The following is a 21,122-nucleotide window of genomic DNA, read 5'->3' as shown; positions in this document are numbered from 1 at the left end:
GTCAAAAGTCTGTATTTTCCCCCACACCTACTCCCCTTTAAGAGCATTCTGGGAATCTGAAGCTCTACGTATTAGAGAAAATACAAACTAAATTGCCTCACAAGTGAAATTGCATTGGTAGGAGCTTAAAACACTAGATTTTACCTACTGGACTATGTATATTCTACGTATCTGTTACAGATACTTGACTGGAAAGTTTTAAAGGTATTTTTTGTTTCTTTATCATCCTGAAGTATACACCCATGTCAACCACACCTTATACTTTGTTAGTATTATTCTGTGAAATAAAAATAGAAGAGAAACTTCCTAGTTGCATAGCAGCAACTACTTCTGCCAAGTTTTTCAAGGACAGGAAACTAAATGACGACATTTTTAAGAGAAAATAATTTTAGAACACATTCAGTTATAAAAGTATGTATTTTTGTGCACAATATATAATTTAACAATCAAAAGCAGAAACTGTAAGCCTTCATTCTTAATAGCATTCAGACATACAAAGATGTACAAGGGTTGATTTCATACCATAGATACGGAAATTAGGCATCTATTCTATGGACAACAGTAAGACAATCCAAGTAGCAGACTGTGTTGTTCACTAACATAAAGGCACCAACTCCCTCATGGATTTGGCTCTTGCAGATCAGGAAACAGTATCGATGCTCCGCTAATACTCAAGCTCAGAGTCTCAGAAATTATTTCCTTGTGTGGTATTCATTGCAATATTACAATTCTGATATACCCATCACAGTGTTCTGTCAGCCAATGTGTTAATTTGTTGTTAGAGCTCAGGCGAGTCAAGAATATGGACTTGTAGTGGCAAGGGAGAAAAACATTCCAATGTTTGGAATGTTCAAATGCTACAGAGCAGGTTTGCATTGTGTAAGCAGAATAAAGGTAACCACTTCAGTCTTCTGTCCCAGGAAGACAATTAAATAATGTATACTTTGCTTTCACAACTAGCAGCAAATAATCCTTCAGTTAACATGAAGTTTGTAAGAAGGAAAAAAAAGCTCATCCAAAATTCCCTACACTTTCTTATGTAGGTGGTTCTTTGAAGTTTCCTGTGCCATGTTCTTAAAAAGTACTTCTTTGCTACTTGGGTTTTTAAGTATATAATCTTCATTTACTGATTGGGCAACTAGTAAGCTTTTGAAATACATTGGCTTTCCAACAATTACTGGAAGCCAATCCACAGTACTGAAGTATCTAATGCCCTAAAAATGACTTCACCTTCTTCACATAAGGCAAACTGCCACTGGCCTATTTATTACATGCAGCTGTTTCATCCTTTGGTCAGTTGTTTGGGTTTTTCTGTTTTGTTTGGTTAGGTTTTTGTTGAGTTTTGTGTGTGTGTGGTTGCTGATTTTGGTTTTTTTCTTTAAATATCAAGTTGTGCTGGGAGTGAACTGAAAATATACCCCTAATACTGACTGTATTTCTGCTAAAAAGAAAACAAAATACCTAACACTGTCTAAACATTTCAATGGATTAGTGTCATCTCTAGCCCTGGGATTCAATATTAGTGGCTACAGGATACTTGTAGACTGTCCTCCCAAAAAAACACCCCATAATGCTATTAGTTTTCATTATGCCTCCAATCAATTTGGTTTGAAGATTTTTGCCATCCAACACTGAGTATCATGGGTTACTCCAAAGCATCACTTTCAACTGTAAAACAGGCATAGTATATAGCTGGGTGGAGTTAAAATTATATAAGCCACTTGCAATTTAATTACTATAAATATTTAAAGAAAAATTCTGGAAATAAATCTAATTATACTACAGTAAAACCAAAATGTTTTTCTTCATAGGAAAGAGCTTCACCTCACCTGGTCAGAAACTCCTCTATTCTGCAATAGAACAAGAACTTTTAGTTGCAAGTAACTTGGACATGTAATATTTCCAATTGCCAGTCCCAATATCTGCAATAATAAACCAGTCAGGAATCTATTTAGAACTAGTTTATTTAGAACTAGCATACAGTTCATAAATGGCTACTTCTTCCTCCAGACCTGTGACAAAAAAGTTTCATAATAAGCTTCTCTGGTTTTGATAGGTTTAAAAAGTACTCCCAAAGTCACTGCTGACAGCAAACTTCAGTCACTATTTTGCACTGGAGAAAGGCATAAACTGAACTCCAGTGAAAACTGGCCAAAAGAGAATAAGATATGGGATGCAAGAGATCTGCATGCTTTTCTACTCAGTTCCTTCCAGTTTAGATGCATCATACAAACACTTAGAAGTTAACTTTCAGATGAGGGGTGTAAAAATTTCCATCAAATAAATACTTTAGGGAGATAGTTTTATTTTCTTCTACTCACGTGTGCACAGGCTTTAGATCAGGCATATATATACACGCACAACAAATATCAGAGCAATGCAGCATGATTTCCTAGTCATGGCCTCCAAAGTGATGCCAATTTACAGTAAAGAAATGGAAACCTCTATATCCCTCCAGTTACCATTACCTTAAAGTTCGTGTGGTTACGAAGTGTTTTAAAGCCCTCAACTCACAAGCTGTAAGTAATGGGCCTCTTCAATTTTGTGATCCACAAACTCAACCCCAAACCAGTCATGTGGTTTGGATTGTAAAGCTATGGTTAGCATGCTAGAGATACAAGTTAGACAATGTTCACCAAGTCCCTATTTTAGTGAAGACACTCAACTTATGAGGTATTTCAAACAGTGCAAAGTGCCCTCTCCAACTTTCCACAACTGTGAATTCAGGTTACCCCTGCTTGTTCAACTTCAATAAAAGGACTGTATTTTCGGTGCAAGAAATTAAAAAAAAAATTAAAAAAAAAAGAAAAACTGGGAGGAGGAATAAAACATGCAAGAAGATTCTCAAAGCCCTAATACTTTTAGCCCTGAGCAGTATAGAGGAAGTAAAGGTAGATGAGTAGAAGGAAGTTGGCTGCTTTCTTTGAGCCAAAGCCATGTTTACATGAAGCAATAAGAGAAAATTAATTACTATAGAAAGTTACTGCTTCATTTTTCCCAGCCCCTCTTATTAAAGAATAAAAGTTTCACAGATCCATGAATATGGTGGTTTGCAGCTGGAGAGACAGTGTCATTGAACAATGACAGCAGGTTTTAATTGTCAATTAATTTCTTGGCTCTGATGTTGGCTTGCTCAATGCGGTCCCTGTTTGTATCAGCCTGAAAGAGAGAAATTCATACATCATTTGCAGACTCCATGCAAAACAGTTTAAAAATTCAAACTGACACGAACTTCTGAATTCCAAGGTATTATCACTGCCGTAGACAGAAGGGAAGCCAGTATATGCTGTCAATTTTGGCAGAAACCAAATCAGGAGAAATAGTTTCTACTCTTTAGCTGCAGACTTTCAAAACAGCAACTTGCCTCAGTTGGTCAGGAACAATATTAACAAAGTAAGGAGATAAAAATTCCCTCTCTCCAAGTCTTTGGACATCTTAAGGACCTTTACAGAGCAACAAAGTTGCTCTGAACTAGAAGTAATAGTCAAAAGTAGAGCTGGCATAAAGTCAGAATTATTTTGCTTAGCACAAATCCCTGGTTTTCATTCACACACCCTCCAGTGTCCTAGTGTCATAAGAATATGGTATTTGTACAAAAAAGCTCTTTATTATTGTTTTACTACCATAAAGCATCAAAATTCAGCTCACAACATCTAGGTTGAAAAAGTGTCAAAATACAGTTTTATTGAAAGGTATGATAAGGAGACTTGAAATAATTCCTCAGTTATCCAGCCTGCAGTGGGGAATGTCCTCATCACTAGAGGAACTCCCAAGAAGTTCTACCTGTGCCAAGTATTAGCTATTTCACAGCTTCATACTGCAAACGGCCGGTAAAAGGACATCTGCAGTTCAAGTCCTTCCCTCCTTTTCTCTCCTTCCTGCCTTTCAGGTCAAGGGTAGAGGGAGGGGCAAGAATCTACTATACAAAAGTGAGACTAACAACACTTCAGAAACACATCCATCTAACTACTAGATCTGCTTCTAAGGAAAAGCCAATAACATAAGTTTCATTACAGGTTTACTCAGATTAGGAGTCCTGCACAGCACTGTAGACTACCAAAAGTCACTTAGTCAAGTCTATATATTTTCCAGATGAGTTAGAATTAAAAAAAGAAAAAAAAAAAAGAAGCAGCAACTCTATTCTGAAGTTAAGCTTAATATTGCTTTTTGTTTCTTTATATGATACTGTCCTTTGGAGATTTACACTCAGCATTTTGATTTGGTTTCCATACTGTTCACTAGATTAAAAAAGTTATCAACAGAAAAGGATTATTTTAATTATCCTGACACAGGTTGCTAGTCACAAAGCCAGGAATTGCACTTTCGGTTTCACTGTGTTCTGTAAAGCAATTCTAACTTGTATACAACATATTTTAAGAATTAGTAAGACTTGATCAGCAAGATTTTCTCAGGCCACTAAAGCAAAAAAGCAACAGGCCAAAACCAGGTGCTTTAATCTACTAGAAACACTATTGCTAAAAATAGTAATTCCTACTTGCAGTTCATTTGAGCAGGTAATTTTCAGTCTGCTTTATAAATTGTAAGAATTTCCCACCTAATTTTAAACTCCAAGGAATATTCTAGCGTACTTTAAAATGTTTGACTTTTTTACCTGATAATCAGGTCTACAATTTCAAGAACAGCAAAAGACAGTTAAAGCATCCTCCATAGAATCATGCTGATTTGCCTTATTAATACAACAACCCTTTAATTACTAGACAAAATTGAAATGCTGACACAAGTACAAACAGCATTTTTGTCAAACTAGCTCCGTATATGAGAAAACATCATTTATCTTGCTTTTAACTCTACTACACATTTCAGTGAGATTTTTAACTTTGAGATTTTTAAACTTCCCATTTTGTCTTAATACTAAAATTTTACAGGAATTTGTGTTCACTGCTGCTTTTTGAAGTCTTTAAAGTTTTCATTTCCTTTCTAAACCAGGATGTTTGTAAGAGAACTTTTAATATGGGCATTTCTAAAATAGGCCTAACATACTCATTAAGTTTCCCTTTGAAAGACACCCCCTTCTGCCAAACATATTTATATATGCTTAATCTGCTTGGGGAATCTAATATTTAAGTAATATAAAGTAATAAAAAAAGAAATTTACTGTGACTAACTTCACGTGCAGATGAAGGCATCCCTGTGCACTTACAAACCTCATTATTCCAAAGTCTTCTCAGTCCCAATATTAATTTGTCCCAAAGAATTAGGGCAATGAATTATCTGTTTTATTTTATATTTAATTATTCTAGTGACTTTTTAGAAATCCCAGAAGAACCTCCCTATTTTTACAAATACCTATTCCCTACCGCATAAAAGATTTCCTGCAAGCAACAATCCCCCAGTTATACCTCCAGTAAATGTTTTTCCTTTTGATCCCATCAAGTTTGTTTGTTTCCAGAGTAAGTAGTAACCTGTATATATGTAGTATATAAGTAGTAACCTAAATACATACTGTATATTTAGATTTTCTGACACTCTGAAGCATTTGAACCTTCCACTACTTACCCAAACACCAAGGTATATTTCCCATTGAAATCACTGCAACCTAGAGGATGGTATAACCTTAATGCATATTTACTGCAAATACCAATAGATAGGACAGTAGCACATTCCTAGTAACTTCTCAGTTACAACCTCTAAGCTGAAAGCAGAGAACACCTTTGACGCTTACCTTTACGTTTATCCGGTCTATTTGTTTATTCTGGGCATCAATTTCATTGCCCATATCCAAAGCCATGTTTTTCAAATTCCCAAGAATGTTTCCCACTTGAGCAAGATTTTCATCCATTTCATCTTCTCTGGCATCATTTGTTATTCTGTTCAAGTAATTAAGGTAAAGTTTCAAGAATCAAGAACTTGCTTTACTCTAGATTTAGTCCAATAGGACTTTGTTGCACAATGTATTCAAACCAAGGTATGTTTTTCCCCTTTCAAAGCTCCTTGCATTCCAAGCAAGCATCTACCAAAAAAAAAGGTGCTAAGCTAGCCATTATTACAAAAATAGCCTTAAAAATTAAAATACTAGCTAACAGAGGAATTTTAAGACATGAGTTTATCTCAAATACACTTTATGACTAAGAGAGTCTCTTTTTTTTTTAAGAGTCCCCTCAATAACTGAGCACTAAGCTCTATAGTCCTCACATCCAGAAACAGACTGATAATATCACCACTATTAAAAAAAAAAAAAAGTGTAAGATGAGCACTGCAATACTGACAGCATAGGTGTCTGCCATCTCCTTTCCAAGCTATAACAACTCCTTCAACTTACTATTTAACAACTTCACCTAAAATGCATCTGAAAGAAGCTGATAACTGCTAAGAAATATGAACAAGCAAACCTTGTAATATATCCACCACTTGGTCCTCCAGAAGCCTGAGGCTGCTGCTGGTTTATACGTCTTGGTTGCATGGATATCACATGATCTGCTGAGTTCTCCGTTCCATCTCCCCAGGTTGCTCTGTATGCCTTGCTGGCCTCAAAGTTCTTTGTCCTACTCCAGAAAGAGAAGAAATCTGAATGACTACCTCAGAAATATGCCTTCCTGACTGAAATTAAGTATTAATCTAGGGTTTTCAGAAACATTTGTCTTGTGCCTTAAAGAGATTTAGTTTTGTATGGATAAAGCCTCATCTACGTAATATAATTTCTCATATCTTGATAGTACAAACACAACTAAGGACAGTGATTAATGTGATCTTAAGCTTTAACACAAGAGTTAAAGTAATATACTTCACCAGGACACAGAAGCTTATGACAGTAGCAGGAAGGCTTACATGTCACAAGATAAAGTTGCACTTACAACAGGCATTAGTATAATCAATCATGATTGGTTACTTTTCAGGAAGAAATGGGGATGAGTGAAAAAACTTCCTCAAACACAAATAGCTATACTATGCAAGAAAACCATAAATCACTATAGGTTTTTATAAAATATTTTCTGTTGCCAAGTCTTTTTTTTTTTAATGTTTCTCAGGGTAATTTTGATTATAAAATAACAGTAATCATATTTAAATAGCTAATGCATTATGCAATTCAATTGTACTAACTCCGTTAAATCAAAACAACTTACCATTACACTTCTATCACATAATTCATAAGAAAAAAAAATTAAAAGCACACTGACACAAAGCAGTCTCAGGAACCACAGAGCCACAAAAGCAAGAAGGGAAGAAAATATAACACAAAAATAACTGATCTAAATTGGGGTCAGTTCTCATTTTGAGAAGAATATTCTCATGTTCACCTTCTTTTCTGGCATTTTCAGGTTTAAGCTAGACAATCCAGATTCCACTGCCACTTTTCTGCTTCTTTAAAAGCCTGTGAAGGGAAATCTGTAATGTCTTTCAGTACATCTAACTTTACAGTTACCTGTAATCAATTTCTATAGATACAGTGCCTTTCAGTAGCCCAGATGTTATACATTTGAAGTGTTGGGAAATTCACTGCAATGAAGAAATATTCCCCTAATTCTACTGGCATTTATATATTTGAAATGGGAAATGGTGTTTCGCAGGTCAGATCCTACAAATAGTAATCTAGAATGAATACACGAAGGGGAAGAAATAGAATCACTTCTCAGTTCACAACTGAAGTGCTGAACCTAGCAAAACCCTAAAGAAACCTAAACTAGTCAATTCTAGCTCTTTGTACATACACAAGCTTACAGATCTCTTTAGGTTTACAGCAACTAGATTGAGCATTATATTTTAATCTCTTCCATACTAAAGCCACAACAGCAGGAGAACTTTGTGTGATTTGCTTCTGGATAAGCAAAGTCTTAGGTCTCAGAGGCAACTGTAAGGACGTTATTACCAAAAAACAAGTGGCCTGAAAATTAGTTTCACATCTGAAGGAGACAGCTAGAAACAGCATTGTTTGAACTAAACACAGTTAAGAACAAAATTTCTCACCACCTGTTTTTAAGAGCTGTTTTTCAAATTCAACTGAACATTTCAAATGTTCACTTCTCTCATGCTTCATTTCTGTAAAACTAAAGCTATTTATACAACTTGCCATACCAGCAAGAGTTCAAGCAGTTGTTCACCATTTCTATAACTACTACCCCTCTGTAGTAATGGGTATTTTCTGTTCACATCAGTATTACAATACATCAGTCATAAGGAGACCTGCATGCAGACAGACATCATGCACATGCAAGCACAAAGACAACAGAAGCATCACTTCAGACAGCTGGTTAAATATGCATCTGCACTACTAAGACTGACCTTGTCCTAAAATCCACTTTCACCAGTTTAAGCGAATACAGCTTCTTATCCTAGTCTTCATTTTTAGAAAGCAAGCGTCAGTGTTAGAAGAGAATGGAGGACAGAATGGAGAAGAAAGAATAGTAAAGACCAACAAACAGGCAACTTGTTATTAGTACATAGATTGTAAAACAGTACTGCCAATATTTTGTTTTTAGAAAGCTTTTATACATAATCTAAGCCTAGGAGAAATTATAAAAGCAATATTTAATTCAACAAGTGTTCTGATTTAGCTTTATGCTCGTGAAAAAAATGAAAAGCTTTGGAGATAACTGGTTGACAAATAATTCTGGCATTGACAGAAAGATTGATGTACCAGTAGATGTATTAAAGACACTCACTGTTTCTTCTTCTGCACTGCCCTCTACTTATCTGGTAGATTTTTTTTTTCTGCACATTACGGTCCATTTGGTACACAACTCTTATTTCTTTTCTTGTTATCTGTGTACTTGGAGTGCCCCAAGAGTTCACAATTTCTAAGTTTGCTCAGTGTCAATAAGCTGCTTAGCTTCAGTGAAATAAGACTATCAACTATAGAAAACAAAGACTGAGTGTGTCAAAATGCTCAAAGTCCACCAGCTTGATCCAACTAATATAAAGCAGGAAGCATACCTATCCAGAGGTCAGGACAGAACTATCTGTCTTTTCCAGGGCCTCAAGCTCTAGGACTTTCAGTCTTAAAAGCCACATTCATATCTATCCTAAATGATCCTCAAAGTATTCTCCTGGATAACCAGACTCAGCCACTCCAAGGAATCTCTACCTAAACTTCTGCTGCCTCCCAGTTGAATAAGATTTTTTCGCTCATGCTAAAGAGCAAAAAACGACAAATACACACATTATTCATTTCAGTTACCACACTCTATTTCTCCTTCATTTGGAAGAAATATGATCACATCCAATTCACTCAAAACAATTTGACACGCTACTTAAAGCTAGTACACCTTCAAAAAATAATTCTGATCATTGTTCAGGTTGTTTAGGTGTTTACAAGTACAAATCCAGTGCCATACAAGATTACTCAACTGACTTGGATATGGTAGCCATAACAGTGATGTTACAAAGGTAGTGCGAAGCAGGTCTACAAGAGTTTACGTAGCCATTATTGAAAAGATTAAAGCTTTAACACCAATGTCTGTTCTGTTCTTCTATTCTCCTACTCTCACCCTCCCTAAAGCACGAATATTTTCTAAATGCCTAGAGAACCAATATTACTTTCCTTCCCCAAAAAATAAGTTTTCTTGCTTTTAAGTTAGTACAAAAGCACTTTTGTGAAAAAAAGATTTTTGGAGTCAAATTTCTCAGAGGCAGACACATATTTATTTGAAGTCCTATTTGATCTCATTTGCATGGACATCGATAGTATTCTACTAAATATCAGCTTTAAGGAGGTTAAGGCACAACTGGGGAGGTTGTTATACAGCAGCTATATCTACAGTGGAAGGGGCACAACATATGGTTAGATGCAAGTAAGCTTTAGCTACTCTTATACAATTTTATAAGGGTGCAGCTCTACAAACCAAAAGAATCAACTTTGCTAGCATTTTTTAATTAGCTCTTTTATTAGTGAACATCTCCCAGTACAGCAGCTACTGGGAACATTCTAGAACTTCAGACCCAAGTACCAATATAACTGACCTGTTACAAGGGCAGACACAGAGCCCACAACATTTGTTGAGCTCTGTCAGTGTCTTTTCAGCTTCTCTCATGTCCTTATTTATCTGGTCCATGCCTTCTTCTATGCGATTTAGTTGTTCTAGGAAAGAAACAAGTAACCTGAATAAACATGGATTGGGGGAAGATCAGGGTGGGGAATATTAACATTTCTTTAAAGCAGGAACTTAACAAGTTTCAGTTCTATCTTTATACCAAGACTAAAGCCTATTTTCTTTCCTGCCTTCTAGGATTTTTTTTTAAGATAAATATTAAGTGATAAGTTTTGTTTACTACATGAAAAATATATTACTTATCCTTAGACCAGCACTTTTTTTGCTGCTTTTAAAATAAATGCACACAGTTACATTCATGGGATGGTGGAGAGAAGCAGCTTCTGTATTACATTGTAACTAACATTATCTCTGAATTACTTTAAAACCTCTTTTAAATACTACAAACACTTGTGAAAAACCAACTAGCAAATCTCATTTTCACATAAGTAGTCTTTAAGAAACCTTTAGTTTCAGCAACAGCTCTTGAATGATGATTTTTTTCTTACAGTCACAATAATGACTTTTAGTGTTAGAGAGGAAGAAGGAAGAACTTACCTCCTTGTTCATCTAGCATGGTAATAGTTTTGATGCCAACATCCTGGGACTGCAGAAAGAAATTTAGTTGAAGATATAAAACCAGATTTCAATACAGCAGTGCAAATCTGAAGGTCTTCATAGTAAATTGGATAATCCAGCCAAGTTTATAATAAAACACTGTGCTAGAAATAACTTCTGTAGTAAAGTTATTCTAAGTTTCAAATTAGATGCTATGTTAGTGAAACAGGCTGATAAGCATCTCAATTAGTGGTGCTTTTGTGAGGGTTTGGCTTTGTTTTTTTACATTACAACAAGATGATAAAATTTATTGTAATAATCATATTGAACTATGACAACATCAAGCTAAAAAGGTAGACCTAGTTGTGCCTCATTTTGAGAAGCAGCATTGGGTTTGTTCTTTATCCCTACACCCTTCAGTAGGGCTTACAAGGCCTTAGTCTTGGAAGCCAGAAGAGAAGAAAGCAAAACAAAGCCTGCATAACCATTCTTGAGAATTCAGCACAAGAGATCATGAAGAGAATAGACCATCACTAGTTTTAGAACACAAAGCAAAAGAAATCAGCACTGAGGAATATACTACAATACAGCTCTTTGCTGGCTCCAAATCTTGAATCTAGCATGCAAGTTGCACCAATGCTTTACTTTAAACTGGCAGCATAGAATGAATCACCAAACTATGATATCAAGAGAAATTTTTGTTGGCTCATTACATGTACTTCACATTTGTGTTAGAGAGTTATTCATTTGGCTATGCTGATTCCAATGCCCCACTGGTAACAGCAGCATCTTCAGCAAACCATAACAGCGCAGGGGAATAGATCCCTCATAAAACTTCACTCAGATAAACCCAAAATACAGATTTGGTTCAAGTCATGTACAAGGGTGTTGAGAGTTTCAGTCTTATCTTTAAAGTTAAAACTGATGAACAGATTGCAAGGTGTATGTAGAATTACTTCTGTTTAGAACCAAAAGCAGCCCTGCTCTCTACTACCCCACCCAATAAAGCCCTACTGTCCTCAAAGTGAGACATTTTCACACTGTTCACAGGTAAAGTGAGCTAAAAGACAAATGAAAGAAGCAAGGGACAAAGTCATAACTGACCATCACAGACTTTTTATAACTGATCTGTAGCATTTGGAGATTAAGTCACTTTGTTTAAGAGGAAAACAGGTAAAAAGGATATCAACCCTTCTGTGATCTGACATAATGTGAAATTCATGAAGTTTAAGTCATTCCAACTCTACTACTGAATTAAAGCAGCAACTTCTACTGACATGTGTGTCTTGAGAAAGACAAAAAGCTGATTAAGCTGTGACAGTTAACATGCTGCTTCTTATACTTAAATCCAGAGGGAATTCTAAAGCTTTTCCTTACCTCAATGGCCAAACCGAGAATCCTCCTTGTGCTTTCCAAAGACTACAAAGAGAATTTTAAAATGAGTGCATTAATTGTCTGTGTATATTTATATCTATTTATATATCTATCTCAGTGAGATAGGCAATGAGTATACAAAGGTTCATCAACCTGTTTATATCTAATACATGCTACAATACAGCCATAGTAGCAGCACATTACTTTTTTTCCTTGGTTTTTAGTCCTTGCTTATCCCATTGGAAAGTCATTATAAAAGGAGATATATTCAAATCGGTTTTAGTTAAATAAGAAAGTCATGAAGTATCAATATGACTAACAATACTGTAGGTACTCAACCTGCATTGTGTCTCTGTAGTCAGGAGTTGGGTGGGTGATCAGTGCTCAGTCAAGCAGGTGACTTTACAGTTCAGAAGTTTAAATTCATTCTTATTTTTAGGAGCAGTCTTCACTCCAGTATTAGCCAAGTAAAGTGAAAATTTAAAACATTCAGCTATACCCTTGCAGAATCAGTACCCTAGTCTGTCTATTTTAAAAAGGATATTCTAATTTCATCAGGCAAGTATTGTAATCCTAGATATCTTCCTACAATATTTACCTCATCAGTGACCTGGTTGGCCCTCAGCTGAATTTCTTCTGGTGATAGTTCTTCCATGATGAGGTAATATTACTTGTAAGTAATCACACTAAAGAGAATCTTCCTCCTGTAATAAGAGACACCAGTTAAGCATCATATTTATCCTTTCATCAGTATTTAGAGTTGAAACTAGAAGGTAGTTCAAAGAATGAAAGCCTATACACTTCATTCTGCTTAGTACAACACCTAGTTAGGACTAGAAGACACTAAAATAATTATTCAGCTGATATGACCTAACTTAGGAGCTAAGAGAAATACAGGAGCAACTGGTATATCCAATAATTTCCTTTCCAAGACTTGGGTTCCTAAACAGCTTTTGAAAACTCTATTGTTATTTTAAGGTAAAAAAAATAAATCAGGAAATTAGGCCTTAAAATAACAAGTTTCCCCACGTTGGAAAAGCACATGGCTTTGCCCAGTAATCCAGAAACAAATTCATTTAGACCTTTAAGTTACTAGCATAAGTTTTAAGTGTTCTTTCCATTCCCATTGAGGGATTTCAAGAGTCATAAGAAGGGGAAACATTTTCATACATAAAACACCACCTAAAATGATTCCAGTCACACTCCAGAAGTAGTTGTTGTTATGGTATGGTGAATCCCTCAAATGCAGAAGCACCTGCAAAAATTTTAATTGGTATTTATCACTCTGTAACTGTAGCAAAGGTTTTCAAATCTACCTCTCTAGTAGATTTGGCTACCCAAAAGTTCACATGCCAGCATAAGCACAACTGCTGGATGTACAATGTAACCCTACAGACTGTGTTTGAGTTACCCAAGAGCCATATTGCAGCCAATGCTACACAGGACAACAGTTTCTTGACTTTTGAGGTAAGGGTATGACAATAATGTTCTCAAACAATGCATAAGAAGGATTTGTTTGTAAAATAAGTCTTTAAAGGGTAATAAGACTCCTATCTTCGAACAGTTGTTTGCAAATGCATTATACTACTACCTTCATGCCAACAAAACATCTTAAAATCTGAAGAAAGAGCGTATACTTTTTAATCAGATACTGAGTTTTGTGTTTTATTCAGTACTGCCAGAACATTGTGCTGTGCTACTAGAACCACATGTTCACGGAGAAACCATTGGAAGAACAAACTAGCAGTGAGGTTGAAAAAGAAGGAAGACAACAGCAGTTAGCACTTCCAATTACCACACTAAGAAGACTAGGTAGTGCAGTTTGGATGGTAACTTCATGACATTATGAATTAACTTCAAAACTGAAGCTTACAGAAACCCTACTAAATTAAACCCTGGGCTTGACAACTGTGATCTTATTAATAAAGTCCTATGAAAGATAATGCCATGCTGAAATACGGTAGTAATTACCTGAAGAGACATAACAATCACATGAAGAGCTACTTCATGTACTGTTAGCTATCAAACCATTCCCGCTCAACTTTGTCCTATTTATGTTAGCTGACGGAGGAACTACCAATCCATTTTTGACACAAATAATGTAACAGTAACACACTAAACCAGAAAGTGTCTGAAGTTGTATCTGACATTAGATAATTGCTTGAAAACACAAGTATTTGCCACCAAATCACAGAAGTTCAGTAGTAAGGGTAAGGTTGGAAGGAACCACAGTGGGTCATCTGGTCCAATCTCCCTGCTCAAGCAGAGTCATCCTAAAAACACACTGCACAGGATTGCATTCAGAGGGTTCTGAATATCTGCAGTGAGGGAGACTCTACAACCTCTCTGGGCAGTCTGTTCCAGTGCACAGTCACCCACACAGTAAAGTTCTCCTCATATTCAGATGGAACTTCCTGTGCATCAGTCTCTGCCCATTGCCTCTCATCCTATTGTTTGGCACTACCGAGAGAAGAGCCTGGATCCTTCCTCTTTACACCTGCATTTCAGACACAGACATTGATGAGGTCCCCTCTCAATCATCTCTTCTCAAAGTTGAACATGCCCAGCTCCCTCAGCTTTTCCCGGTATGAGAGAGGCTCCAGTCCCTCAATTATCTCTGTTGCCCCCCACCAGACTTGCTCCAGGAGCTCCATATCTCTCTTGTTCTGAGGAACCCAGAACTGGACACAGGACTCCAGATGTGACCTCATCAGGGCTGAGTAGAGTGGCAAAATCACCTCCCTCGATCTGTTGGCAATGCTCTTCTAATGCACCCCAGAATACCATTGGCCTTCTTGGCCACAAGGACACAGTGCTGGCTCATGGACAGCTTGTTGTCCACCAGGACCCCCAGGTCCTTCTCTGCAGAGCTGCTTTCCAGAAGGTCAGATCCCAGCCTGCACTGGTGCAGAGGGTTATTCTTCCCTGGGCGCAGGACCCTGCATTTGCCTTTGTTGAATTTCAGACAGTTCATCTCTGCCCAGGTCCTTCTGAAGGGCTACACAGCATTCTGAAGCCTCAGTCACTCCGCCCAGCTTTGTGTCATCAGCAAACCAGTTCTAACAGCTGACAGACAAGCTTTGTGTTCTCCTAGATTGCTCACATCTTCCTGAATAGTTCCACTGCCAGTCAGCAAGAAGTTCTATGGAAACCCATAGCACTCCTCCACTTTCCCCTTAAATCAATGGTATTTGGTCTTGAAACTGTTTATAAATTGATCTAACGCTGAAGAAATATAGCTGCAAGATGTAGAGGAAAAAACCCTTCCACATAGCAGACAGAGAAAATCCAGGATTCCTCGAAGCTGAGGTAAGCATGTGTTTATCTTCTGATGCTCATATTTGGACACATAATGTTTTGCCTCTTGTGAAACGAAATCATACTCTAAAACAATATTTCACACAACTGCAAAGACAAATGACCTATGTGCGAGGAAGCTAAGCAAAACCACTCAGAACACTTGGTTAAGAGATAAATGTTCTGACAATCTTTTATCATGGATAATAGGGTACAGTTATTTTCTAGTCTTTTCTGATAATTTAAGGTCTTATGACACTGAGAATAATGAGAGAACTCTTCTTTCTCTATACTTCCCAGCAAGCTTACTCGCCTTCACTTTTCAGCCATTGTCTTTAGAGCTATGCAAAACAAGATAGCATTTTCTTCTTAAAACAGGCTCAAGAAAGCACTTTTTGAATTTGTTTTATTATAATTTCTGTTTAAAACTGAATATCCAAACCCAATACGATAGATTCCAAAAAGACAGTTTTATTCCCATTAGTTTGCAGCATTGCTTTTGTAAGCCCACACATAACCTGCACAGTAGCTCTGCAGAGTCAATTAGTGCCATAAAGCAGAATAGAAAAAGGACATTCCCTAGGCAGTAAAAAGACTTTTCACCATACAGCAGTTTAAAACAGTCAAAAAAGCACACAACAGTAATTTAAAAGAAACCAAACATTTCCAAAAAAGCCTGTTTCCAGAGATGTAAATACACACTTGATAGTTGCATGCCTAATTGGAATAGCTGAACACACTATGTGCCTTTACTGCAAGATATCTCTGAAGAAGTTACAACGCCCAAGATGACATCATTTGTATTGAAATAACAACTCAGCTATTCCAACAGAACACAGTATACACACATAAAGGATACTCATTCGCCCATCTTTCTGCCGAGGAATCGAAGCACCCATGAGGTATCCAGCTCTTAAGTTAATGGTACATGACAAAATGATTCTGTATCCAAGGCATTAAGATTACTCAATAAAGACAAAATATACAGAGAGAAAAACTTGATATGGCTAAAGTGTACCTAACATGTATTTTTATTATGATAATTGCCAAGGCAAGCATTTAGTTTAATATCCATGTTCAATGCCTATTTGTTTTGCTTTCCCTCTCCTTCCATTTTAAAAATCCTAACCACAAAGTAACCAACGTGAAAAAAAGAGGACAGCCTAAAATGAGACTTCATAATTATAATGGAACAACAGTCCGCTATTTTAGTTTATTTTCTCTCTAGACTGGCAAGTTTTAAACAAGTAACTAATGTGCCTAAATACAAAGTAAAACTCCTTTGAAGAAGGATGTGATGTCAGCTGTATTTACTTTTCATTATCAAAAAGTATTCTGCAGTATTTACTCAGTTACCAACCTGCAAGGATTAAACGCATTTCAGTACAAGTCTCCCTCAGCCCCTTACATAGGAAGGCCAGGTACCTACAGACTACGCAAAACTAAACTTGCTACAAAAATACATCTTCATGAAGTAGTGAGCCTCATGAAACTTTTCTACCAGGAAATTTAAGACTACAACACATTCATATAAAAAAAGGAAGATTCATTGTGAAACAAGAGCAACAAAGAAATAAATGCATGGTCTGCAAATCATAATAATCTGATTTTATTTTGGAGATCATGAGGGCAGAAAAAGTTCCTTGAAATTCCAATTCCAACCACAATGTTATCTCTTCATAACTCCTGTTAGGCTAAGCCACCCCATAAGCTCACCACTATAATGCATTTTAAAGTTATGGTATTACTGCCCAAGCCAGCTGAGGATGGTTTAGGCTGAAGTTACTTCTATCTCTTGGACAAGAGGAACAGTGAGGTAAAAGAAAACAGATTTATGTCTGCACATACATTTTTTCCACTTACTCTGCATTTAGTCATGCCTCTAAAAACTGTGAAAAACTTTCAATTCATCCTCCTATGTTAGGTTCTTAGGTTGGAGATGACCGAGGAAAAGAAAGCAAGGGTGATTTTACAGAACTGTTTAAAACCTCAAGATATTTCCTGCATTACAAGCACTTTTGGGCTGATTTTGGTATGGTGCCAGATCCATTTAAAGCATCTCGGGCTTAGAGATCTTAATTTGGTTTATCAACACACCCATACAGCAGCTGAAGCATTTTTGTAGGTTCTTTGTCTAATTTGAAAAAAACTGGAGAGTGACACAGAGTGATGTCAGCTATGGTTATATTTATATTAGCAGTAGGGTGGTCTTGTGAGAAGATGGGACAAATTTTTGCTTGGGAAAAGCACTGCTCACGTGGCCATATTTCAGGTGGATCAGTCACAAGTGTTGAATCAGAGTTCTGTCCCAACCCCAGCTATTGAACTGAGAGCTAACATCTGCCAAGCCGTAACTTTTGTAGTGCAATAGCAGCAAATTCAGTGTTAGCAATACCCACAGTGACCTACTGTCTGCATGTACACATCTTCAATTCTAAATATCTGCTTGTGATCAGAAAGCCAAGGCAGTATCACTTCATCCAACAGCAGCTCACTGGCTGGGTTTCCTGAAAATAGGCAAATAAAAACCACTGGAGGGGGAAAAAAGCATTTGAATTGACAGACTCTCAAGATCCAAGTACTGTTTTATGCAGCCAGGAACAACATAATTCATCTTGGCCACTCACCTTCCCAGATCACACAGTAAAAATTAACATGAAATTTTTTTTGTTGTCCCTCTCACTGGTCTAAGATACTCCTCTCTACAACTAAGGGTTTTCATTTTCATTCGGAATTACTTGCAAACCGGAAGCCAGCTTTTTATGCCAACACACTCAGTCTCCAATGTAAACAAGTTCCAAAAGCCAGTACAACAGTGAGGCTGCACAGTGTTTTCAAGGGTTTTTCAATACCAATAATCTTCTTAGGCTTATGATACACTTCCAAGGTATTATAAGCTATAGTAGGCAATTTACATGCTGCTTGAACATGTTTTTCTTCAGCACTAGTTGAGAAGAAATTCTAATGCTCATTAGTTCTAGGAAAAAACACAACTTGCTTCCTTTCTTTATGATAGTCATGACACATTCAGGTTGTGCTATCCAAAGCACTTGAAACCCTTACTGGTCTTTATGAATTTAAATTAACTGCAGGGCACCACAAGACCTAATAAAGTGCTTGTTCAACTCCAGTTACACAGTCCATGTCTGTAAAAGACTACAGACAGGAGCAGGCTGCCAAAAGTGACAAGTTGACTTGCATCAGACCAATAAATTGTTTTGATTGCTTGCACTTTTACAAAAGCACCCTGAGTGATAAGACTTTTGTCCTGCATCTCTGGCTCAAGATCTGCAACAAGCAGCAGTTTTGTGCCTCTGACAGGCAGAATACCTTTCAGAAATTTGTCATATATCCACCACATTTGCTACATATCATAAATTGATCCCTTACTCACCGTCTGAGGGTACTCTATTTGAACCCAGTCCCTTTGCTATGAAGATACGTTTCTAATCAATATAGCAAAATTTTCTTCCTTCTTTACCAATAACTCTAAACTAAAAGCTAAACACAAATGTTTACCAATTGTTGTGCATTTCAGGTTTTTTTCTGCTGAAGATGTTTTGGTAACATCGATAACACACAGCAGACTGTGCTTTGGTTCCATAAAGGGAGAATAAGTAAGGCATCCACAATTTTCTTGTGAGTAGGAAGTAAAGTGAGAGAAGAAGAAATCAACATAATACTTTTGGCCATGGAAGACAATGGCTGTGAGAACTGAAAGTTGGCATAAGATTATCTCTTTAATATCAAAACCATAAGACTTATTAAGGTTACTCATTTTTATAAATTCATGATATCAAAGAATCCTACCCTTTCTACTTCCAAATAACAGTATCTGACTATCTCTTCACTTCAGAAGAAAGAGAAAGTAATTCTTGTACTCTACCCTTTTAACACAAGCCACTAGTAAGAATATTAAAACCCCTACAATTCCCAATTCACTAATTCTTTCATGGGATGTTTCATATACATACCAGGGAAAGAAAGAATAGCTACTTTCCAGTACATCTAAAAGTAAGATTGAGAAACGCAGCCTATGCCATTTTATCACAAAGGGAGGAGCTAGGTGATGACAAAACCCTACTGTTGCAGCAATTGACTGAAAGCCAGAATCCCATGAGTTGTATTTTTAGCCATCAGTGAATTGGTACAGACTCAGGTGATTGTGGATGCTCTCAGTTCTTTCACTTATAAAGCAAACTGTTGGCTTCACCAGAAGACAGAAAAATTCATGAAACAATATTCTTAGAAACATGAATTATTAAATGTATGTACATGCTTGTAAAGATCAAAAATTAAACAGTTTACAAGCTAGGTACCTTTGTGTTTAGGGTTGGAGGCTTTTGTTCTTTCAAATTCATCATCACTAATTTAGTTATTGTTTTCTTAAAAACCCTTTCTTTCTTAACACAAGCAATTATTCTACTTGTTAGTTAGCTGAAATTCAGCCCAGATAATGCAGGGTAGCACAAGGCATCAGCACCAGAATGTACTCCTCCACATGATTATGCCTACAAGAAAAATTAATAAAGCATCTGTGACCCTGGGGGAAGAGGCCAGGGCCCAAGAACAGGACACAACTCTGCATGCTTCCTGCTTTCTTATCAGCTTCCTGAACACACTGCACAGAGGCGATAGCACAAAGAACGGGCGTGAGCAATGCCACCTCCTCTGTGCAGCGTATCCAGTTCTGTACTCATCTCAACAATTCATTTTTGTCCCTGGAAAAGCCTCATGAAACCTCCTTCAAATTAGTTACTGGCCAACAGAATTTTATAGTCAAACTTTGATTCACATACAGACAGTAACAGATTCCATTTCTTCTAATGACACAAATTGTGCTGTATAATAACCTAGTTCAAAAACTGCAGAGCTGAGGTCAGGCATTTATTACTAGAATGTCAGTAAGCAATTAACTGCTCAATTCCATCAGTCAATCAGTACTGTAGGAGGCTTTCCCTTTGTCCCTATACACCTTCCTACATAGCTGTTCTCTCTACAGCACAGGAGCAGGTTTGTTTATGAAGGGGAAGTAAAACAACATCCTTAGTTCTGAACACTGAGCATCTACTGTCCTTTTTGAGGGAGCAAAAAAGAGGAAGGTAAATAGCTACAGAAGTTGCATAAAGAAATTTCCGAAGTTTCTTAAGTTTGTGTACTTAGGTTGTCAAATCACGTGTATTGATTTGATAACCTTCTTGTGTGAAACAGAAAGTGAAAAAAGGGGAAGAAAGTGAAAAATAAAGCTGACTCTTATTAGCTTCCCAGAAGAGCCAAGGGTATCGAGACATACAGCTGAGGGAAGCACCAAAACACAGGTTACGTTCGATGCTTTCTGATTACCACTACAACATGTTACGGCTGAGTTCAAAGGCAGCCGGGTAGAACGTAGGTTTAAGAAGACGCAGCAATGGGTGGGTTTTCTCCTGTATCCTATCAACAGCTCAATTCACGGGCTCTCGCCAAGCAAATAAAAACCACAGGCAGGGGGGAGCCCGCAAGGCCTCCCCGCACACGAGGGGACGGGCGCAGCCCAAGGCTGAGGCGGGGGCTTGGAGGACCCGGGTCCGCCTCCGGCCTCGCCGCGTCCCGGCCGCCCCCTTACTCCGCGCAGGCGAGACCGGCCGGCAACCGCGGCCGGGCCAAGGCCGCCTCGGCCCACAGAGGCTCCCGCCCGCCCCGCTCAGGGCGCTACGAGGCAGGAGAGCGGCCAAGGACCGAATCCGCCCGGCTACCGCCTTGCCCGGGGCGCTGCGAAGCTGCAAAGCCCGCCCCGCCGCACACCTACAAGTACCAGCGCCGCCGCTCCCTCCGCGCCGACCGGGCTGGGCGCGCTCAGCCCCCATTTAAGGTCCATGTCCCGCCGCGCCCCCGCTGCGAGCGCCAGCCCCGCGCGCGCCGCACCGCCCC

The 21,122-nt window shown here is 37.7% G+C and overlaps 1 protein-coding gene across 1 annotated transcript; it reads right to left on the bottom strand.

The window, feature by feature from the left end:
* Nucleotides 1–1,946: 1,946 nt before the first annotated feature.
* Nucleotides 1,947–12,619, bottom strand: SNAP23 (synaptosome associated protein 23). Its single transcript, XM_008926676.3, has 7 exons — nucleotides 12,514–12,619; nucleotides 11,919–11,960; nucleotides 10,542–10,590; nucleotides 9,916–10,033; nucleotides 6,351–6,503; nucleotides 5,684–5,828; nucleotides 1,947–3,159 (listed from the first exon to the last, which is right to left on the bottom strand). The coding sequence occupies exons 1-7, from the start codon at nucleotides 12,568–12,570 to the stop codon at nucleotides 3,094–3,096; spliced, it is 630 nt and encodes a 209-aa protein (XP_008924924.1). The 5' UTR covers nucleotides 12,571–12,619; the 3' UTR covers nucleotides 1,947–3,093.
* Between the last annotated feature and the right edge of the window lie 8,503 nt (nucleotides 12,620–21,122).

This window comes from Manacus vitellinus, unplaced genomic scaffold, assembly GCF_001715985.3.
Source record: "Manacus vitellinus isolate BGI_N305 unplaced genomic scaffold, ASM171598v3 scaffold_6_pilon, whole genome shotgun sequence".
Taxonomy (NCBI): domain Eukaryota; kingdom Metazoa; phylum Chordata; class Aves; order Passeriformes; family Pipridae; genus Manacus; species Manacus vitellinus.
This window is presented reverse-complemented; position numbering and strand designations above follow the sequence as displayed.